Source organism: Myotis nattereri (assembly GCF_964212035.1).
Source record: "Myotis nattereri genome assembly, chromosome: 2".
In the NCBI taxonomy this organism is placed as follows: Eukaryota; Metazoa; Chordata; class Mammalia; order Chiroptera; family Vespertilionidae; genus Myotis; species Myotis nattereri.
In genome coordinates, this window is record NC_138076.1 from 163,200,844 (window position 1) to 163,208,615 (window position 7,772).

Genomic DNA, 7,772 nt, shown 5'->3' on the forward strand with positions numbered 1-7,772 from the left:
AGGGGCCGGAGGAAGCAATGAGGCCCGTGGCGCCCCCACTTCCTTACGTGGCCCAGGGAAGGACAGGCCGAGGGGAAAGCTGGGGGGTCTTCATGAGAGCACCTCTTTGGGGGGTCTGCTGGTCTCAGAAGCCTGGGCAGAGAATGAGCAATCTCACCGCAGGTCAGTTTCAAGATTGAGAGTCAGGTGCTTGAGTCCCATCATCTTTAGCCCCTATCTTCTGGTTCGCTGATGCTAGTTTCCTCGTGGCTGATCACTGCAATTAAGAAAGAGAGAGAGAAAAAAATAAAGGCAAAGCCACCCGTGGTAGCTGGGGCGTGTTGCTGACTATTCCCCCATTGAACAGGTTTCCCATCCATAAAGCCAAAGTTCCAGGGGCAACAACGCAAGAATCCCGTTACATTTTGGGCACTGAACCCCAATCCCGATTGTATGCTATTTAACATTGAATTACTAGGTAGATTTTTATTTTCAATGTGACTGCGCATGCTCGGGAAGGAAACGCGAGTCCAAGATCCCAAATGCTGTGCAGACCATACCGCAGGCCACATAACGGGTCGGCTTACACTGCGGAGTTATCCTTATTTCTGCAGCCGCTCCGCCTGCAGTTTCTCCTCTACAACGCCAGGTGGAGCGACTGGCCGGATGCCGCCACCGAGGTGGCAGGCGGCGCTGTGGCGCCTGAGCCGCCTCCACATTGCAGCCACTCTATCCTTGGCGGAGCGACTCGTTGGTCCGGGCCGCGCATGCGCGAAGCCTTCCTTTCGCTATTCCAGCGCCCCCGCCCCTCTCTGTCTTCTCTGCACTGGGAGCAGGTAAGGCTTGGCCCCTCGTGCCCGCTTGCGCCGCGCACGCGCGCGGGATACCCTCCCTCGCGCGGTTGCTTTGAGGCCGGTACCTTGCATGCTCCCACCCGGGGCCTCACGCCCTTCCTCGCTGCGGGTATCCCCGCATCTTAAGATCTGCCCCTTCCGTGTGCCGTTGACCTCCAACCGCGCGGGCCTGGCGCCATCTTGGATGACTCGCTGTGGGAGGGCGCGTGGGAGCTGGCGAAAGTCAAATGCCAGAGTGCTCACTTCGCCTGTCCCGACTCAGCCCTTACAAACGCTCTTTTCTTACCCTCTTGCCCTCTCAGAGTAATCACAACCCCTAGAGTCTCCCCTCCAATCTCTGCTTTATCCTCTCATCCTTACCCCGTGCCTGCCTTATCCTGAAACCTCCAGACTTCAGGACCTCAGGTGCCGAGCCATGGAGATAGTGGATCATCCAAAGCCACCAACCCCTCTAGTCAGCACCCCTCCGTTTAAAAAAGTAAGCCGTGAACGTGGTAGAAGTGAACAAAACAGTCAAAACATTCCCTTCAGGCTGTGACCTGGGAGCGCTGTTGCAGGAGAGGCCGGTTTCTCTGGAACCTTGGGTTGTCTTCCATGCCGGCCTCTTCCTTTGACCGCAGTGAAGTTGGGGGAAACAGCGGACGACAGTGAGGTTTTCTGTGGGGGGCAGCGGGCGCACAAGCGTAGGGTGGGACCTGCATGGGATAACGTGCACCCGCCCGCTCCCGTCAAGGGCTTGGTGAGAGTCCCTGACTCTGCCCTCAAGAGGAAAAAGACAGTTTAAGGAGGGGAATGGCCAAGTCAGCAGTCCAGTAACCCGGTGACTGACCTGCAGGAGGAGGAGGCCGGTGGTGACGTGGGTCCTGGGTTCCGGGTGGTACCGTTGCCTGGGCTGTGGCAGGCCAGCAGTTGCAGACTGGCCAGGTTGGGTGGCCAGTGGAGCAATCCGCGCCTCTCGCAGCTCCTTAATTGCCACCCTTGGGCGTGGTCTTACTGTGGGCCAGCACCACATGAAGCTCTTTACATCAGTCATTTCATTTCATCTCCCCAAGAACTGCATTTTACAAATGATGATATTGAGGTTTAATCCTTGGGAAAAACCAGTCCTCCCTTTTTTTAAGCTGTAAAGAGATTTTGGATTTGACCCAAGGAAACCTGAATAGTTCAGCACAAAGTTAGGTTAGAGTTAAAGATGGGCAGAAATCAGAGTTCTTGGCAGGATGAGAGTTGAAGACATCCATTAATCTAAAAGTAACTTAAAAGATTCTGGATTCAGAAGAGTAACCTAGGAAAATAGGAGTCCAACTCCTTTAAGGAAGTGTCACTTAACAGGCCTAGGAAATTGGTGAGTGTTTTAACCTTTAGCATGCTATAAAGCTTTCATTTATTAGTAAGAAGAGTTAAAGTCCTGACTTTACCACTGTTATAAGCTTGTTTGAAATACAGGTGCTGGCCTTAACCCCGGAGATCTTGGCCAGGAAGGTCTAAGGCAGCGGTTCTCAGCCTGTGGGTCGCGACCCCTTTGGCGGTGGAACGACCCTTTCACAGGGGTCGCCTAAGACCATCCTGCATATCATATTTACATTACGGTTCATAACAGTAGCAACATTACAGTGATGAAGTAGCAACGAAAATAATTTTATGGATGGGTCACAACATGAGGAACTGTATTTAAAGGGCCAGAAGGTTGAGAACCACTGGGGTGAGACCCAAGAATATGCATTTTTAATACATACACCATCCTTACACCTAGGTAATTACTTCAGGTGGGCCCCTCACTTCACTTGGAAAAACCCTGCCTTTAGATGTTTAACTCGCCGGTACCTGTCAGATAAGTTAAGTTCTACCAACATAGGCACCTACAGAGTGTCAGCATTGTTTTAGATCTTGTGTATACAAAATTGAATTCCCCTTCGAGTGATGGTGAAAATGAATACTTTAACAGTGGTTGCTAATTAGAGTAATGGCAAAGTTCCTCATCGATCTTCCTCACCCTGTTAATTGATAGAGGAAATGGAGAATCAAATGCTTAAAGTAATTGGAATATCACTGGCGACCCTTCCAGTGTTTTGGCCTTCTACAAATAACTCCCCAGAGTCTTTACAGGGCAACTTTGTTAGGCCCAGATAATGAGGGCTTGAAAAGGGTTCCTTTTAAATAGAAACTGAGGAAAAATTAGGCAAAGGACACTGAGCAAATTTCCTCTTGACAACCCCAACTCACGAGGCTATGGAAGTAAATAATGGGTCTTAAAACGGACCAGTGGCTACTTGCTCAGACCAGGGAAGTCACTTGATTATAAGGAAATCTTGACTTCAGAGTTCTGATTCCATCTCTTTCAAGATGAGGTCAGTCACTCTGCTCTCGGGGCCATTTAAATTTTCCAGAGCCCCTTTTCTGCTAATAAAAATTGTCATTTGGTGAGCAAGGACAGTGTTCACAATGTGCTTCTGTAATTCCAGCTCCCCTCATCCCCTGAAAATGTATGCCTGCACCAAGTTTGTGTCCACCCCCTCCTTGGTGAGTACCTGCCTTTTCTAGGAGACTTTTCAAGAGGGGCATCTTGTCTCTTCCTTGCAACACCTTGTTCTTTACAGTTGGGCTGGGGGAAGATCCTTTGCTATGCTAGCCTGACAGGAGAGAGAATGTTTACCTGCCCCATATCCTTTGGAGGCCAGTTAATTCTTCTCGTCCACCAATCTTAGAAGAGTATAAATGAGAATCTAGACTGAGATCAGGTTATTTCTACCCTAAACCTTTCTGTAAACTGGAACCCAGCCAGAAATAGTAAACATGAAGTAGATTGCCTAACTTGCATTGAGTATGCACTGTGTACAGGATTTTGTCCTGTCGAAGAGCCATAGCTAAGAGACCCTCTGGGAGCTTAAATTTGGGTGGGAAGCTAACATACATGTAAATACACATTGGAAAAATCTTTTACTCAAAAGCACTAGCATGGAAGAAATTACAAATTATTAAATGGTGGAAGTGGTGCTATTGGTGGGTACTATTTATTGAGCACTTACTATGCCTGGCTCTGAGTTTACCAGTTTGTATACACAATCTTTTTTTGTTGTTGTTAATTCTCACCCGAGGATATTTTTCCATTGATTTTTAGGGAGACTGGAAGAGAGAGGGAAAGACAGAGAAACAAAACACCAATATGAGAAAAACACATCGACTGGTTGCCTCCTGCATGTGACCTGACCACGGCCCGGCCAGGGAGGAGCCTGCCCTTGACCGGAATTGAACCCAGGACCCTTGAGTCCGCAGGCCAGCGCTCTATCCACTGAGCCAAACCAGCTAGGGCTACACAACCTTATTTACTTTTCAAGTCAACCCTGAAATAGATTATTCCCATTTGAAGAGGAGAAAACAGGCTTAGATATAAGTGACTATCCTAAGGTCACACAGCTGATTACAGAGCTAAGATGAATCTAGGTATATCTGATTTAAGCCCTGGCTGTTAACCACCATGTTGTCTGCCTTGGAGATACTGGCTTGAGGTTAGAAAGGCTAACAGAAGGTGGTGAATTTACAGCATGGGACTTTGTGCCTAGCTTTAGAAGGATGTGTTTAAGGAAAGATACTCTAGTCGTTGGGTTCCTTATGGGCTAGCCAGTACCAACATATATCTCTTATTGAGTGAAGCAAATCCTTCTGAGGCTTATATCTTTTCCCATTCTCAAGGCCTGTGAAAGGATACAGTGAGGGTAGCCCCTCAAAAAGCAGACTTCCTTGTCTTAAAGCAAAGGTGAAGCCTGGGAAGCAAGAGAGAAATAGTGAGGTTCTTCAATCTAGAATTAGCTAAAAGTAAAAGAATGACCCAACAGTCTGATTTAAGTTTGAAAGAATGAAAGGGGCATTGAATAACAACTTAGGATGGTTCTAAAACTCCTCTCCAGAGCCTTCCTTGACTTTCTTGCCCTTGTGTCATTCCTGCTAGGTCCGGAGCACCTCTCAGCTGAGCCGGTCAATGTCTGCAGTGGTGCTGAAACGACCAGAGACACTGACAGATGAGGTACCTTATAGGTGGAATTGGGCCTGTGGTTTGGGAGTAAGGAGTGGCGAGGGTTTACCTAGAAGAACCAGTAGGGGGAGTCATCACAGGAAAATTAGTGAAGAATCGAGGCCATTGATTTTAGGTGGAGATGCACAGCAGTTGATAGCATATATGCTCTAGTGTTCCAGCTCTGGCACTGGTAGCACATGCTTATGTGTGCTACTGATGACTGCCATTACTTGGCCTAATTTTCAGACTTCATTTGGAACATTTAGTCCCAGAAAGATGATCTCTTTGAGGCACCAAGCACGGTTTAGGATTTTGATCTTAGAAAGCATACTTGAATTTTAAAGGTATTTGAAGTTCACCTCTTGCATTAAAAAGTTTTTCTTGGCAGCATTTTAGGAAGTTTTCTAGAAAGTAAAAAGATTTTCTGTTTTTGGCGGGGGGGCATGGAATTTGACAGCATAAAGCTTTCTTTAAGTGTTACAAAAGTTTGCAAAGCAAAAGGGGATTCCTAAAAATTTTATCTCCTATATTTCTCCTCTTCACAGAGCCTCAGCAGCTTGGCAGCCCCACGTCCCCTGACCTCGCTTATTTCTAGCCGTAGCTTCCAAACCAGTGCCATTTCAAGGGACATCGACACAGCAGCCAAGTTCATTGGGGCTGGGGCCGCCACAGTAGGGGTGGCAGGCTCTGGGGCTGGAATTGGGACTGTGTTTGGGAGCCTCATTATTGGTTATGCCAGGTAAGATGGGCCCTCCATTAGTCTCTGATGTGTTTCCCAAAGGTTCGGACAGAAATATTTGGGGATCTAGATCTACATTATCCTATATAGTAGCCACTAACCTATATGTGGCTATTTGAATTTAAATTTCAATTAATTAAAAGTACACCAAGTTTAAGTTTTTTGTTTTTCAGTCACACTGGCCGTATTTCAAGTGGTCAGTAGCCACATGTGACTAGCGACTACTGTACTAGACAGTGCAAATATACATTATTGAACAGCTTTGGTTTAGAGCAGGAGTAGGCAAACTAAGGTAGATGGGCCATAACTCAGTTTTTATAGCTGAGCTAGGAATGGGTTTTACATTTTTTTAAAGGGTCATGAAAAAAAAGGCAACAGAGACCATATGTGACCTGCAAAAACTAAAATATTTACTGTCCAGCCCTTTACAGAAAAAGTTTGCAACCCCGTGTCTAGAGCCCCTCTAGAGTCAGTAGGGTGTTTCACTGCTATTTTCCCCCATCTCTGAGAATTCCCCTCTGTCACTCCTGGGAAAACTGCCTCCACAGCCCCACTGCTCCCTGACACTTGGACTATTTGGTCCCCACCTATTCTGGGCACCTTGCTGTTAAAACTAAATTAATTTTCTAGAGGCCCTCAAGTTCTCTTAATGTCTTCGGAAAAATGAGTTTGTTTTAGGGTTTGTGTGAAACAAGAAGCCTAACTGCTTCTGTGTCCAGAATTCTGTTAAAAGCTGGTGTTGCTTTGCTTTACCATGAAGGCTTCCAGAGATGACAGAGTAAGGGAAATAGAAATTATATATTGGCTTTCAGAGTTGGGAGTTCTTTATACCATTTTGATTCATATCATCTAAACTCCATAGGCCAGTGGTCGACAAACTCATTAGTCAACAGAGCCAAATTCAACAGTACAACGATTAAAATTTCTTTTGAGAGCCAAATTTTTTAAATTTAAACTATATAGGTAGGTACATTGTTATTAACTTAATTAGGGTACTCCTAAGGCTTAGGAAGAGCCACGCTCAAGGGGCCAAAGAGCCGCATGTGGCTCGCTTGCCGCAGTTTGCCGACCACAGCCATAGGCTATCTGTAACTTCTTAAAGTCCAAAATCTTTTGACTATTTTGAAACGAGAGAAGGTAGTGTTTTCCTCAGACTCCCTTGTCCTCTAGTACACTGTTTTTCTAATTGTGTTCTTAAAGCCCTAAAGTTCTGAGGGTATACCCCAGAGACTGACTTAGAAGAATGAAGGGGAGACCAGTCAAACAAACTTTTACAACCCCCCACTTTTTTTACCTTTGCATTTTGGCTTTTATATGTTTCGTATTTGGGGGTTCTGCTGTTTAAAGTTTGAAAATACTGATAGGCCCTGCCACTCCAGATACCTCTTCCATCCTGGTTGGGCCCTGGATAGGTAAGTGTCCAGGCCCAGAGGTCTTAAGTTATGACAGTGATATGGGTGACCCAGTAGAGGTGGTAATGTTCATGCCTGGGCCATGTTACACAATTTTGGATTGTCCACTCCCCTCATTTAGTCTCTGTAGAGCCCTTGATGTGTCAGGTCAAGAATTTGGGAATGATGGTATCACCATGAGAGAATTGTTTCATAAGAGGAGCTTGAGGAGATGAATTCTCCCTGAGCCCACCTTTGATGTTTATACTTTTCTTTATGTGGACTAGAAATTCAGTCTTTTTTCTTCCCCTTCTCCCAGGAACCCTTCTCTGAAGCAACAGCTCTTCTCCTACGCCATTCTGGGCTTTGCCCTCTCAGAGGCCATGGGGCTCTTTTGCCTGATGGTGGCCTTTCTCATCCTCTTCGCCATGTGAAGGAGCTGTCTCCACCTCCCATAGTTTTTTTCCCGTGTCTTGTCTGCCCTGTATGTTCCTTTTCCTATACCTCCCTAGGCAGCCTGGGGAAAGTGGTTGGCTCAGGGTTTGACAGAAGGAAGACAAATAAATACTGTATTAATAAGATGTTTCTTGAGTCTCCTGTGTATATTTCTTTTCCACAGTTGGCTGAGTGCCTTGGTGAGAGTATAAGGCCTCAAGGGTGGTGGTGATTCTAAACTCAACATGGGTCTTGCCTCCCTTGTTCTTCAAGCTGTGTCAGGGACAGCTTTATTCAAATTAGGTAACAATTTGATAATAATTTTCACCTGCCATGGCCTGTTACTTGATTGGGTCAGTGGC

General features: G+C 46.3%; 1 protein-coding gene across 2 annotated transcripts; it reads left to right on the forward strand.

Annotated features, from left to right (window-relative positions):
* The first annotated feature begins 250 nt into the window (after positions 1-250).
* ATP5MC2 (ATP synthase membrane subunit c locus 2) lies at positions 251-7,558 on the forward strand. 2 transcript variants are annotated; one of them, XM_081084332.1, is made up of 5 exons: positions 251-815; positions 3,296-3,353; positions 4,780-4,854; positions 5,391-5,584; positions 7,295-7,558. In XM_081084332.1, exons 1-5 carry the CDS (start codon positions 487-489, stop codon positions 7,407-7,409), a joined length of 771 nt encoding a protein of 256 aa, XP_080940458.1. In that variant the 5' UTR covers positions 251-486; the 3' UTR covers positions 7,410-7,558. The 2 variants fall into 2 exon arrangements, with proteins under 2 accessions (XP_080940458.1, XP_080940459.1); XM_081084333.1 differs by lacking the exon at positions 251-815 and adding an exon at positions 1,136-1,311.
* The last annotated feature ends 214 nt before the right edge of the window (positions 7,559-7,772 follow it).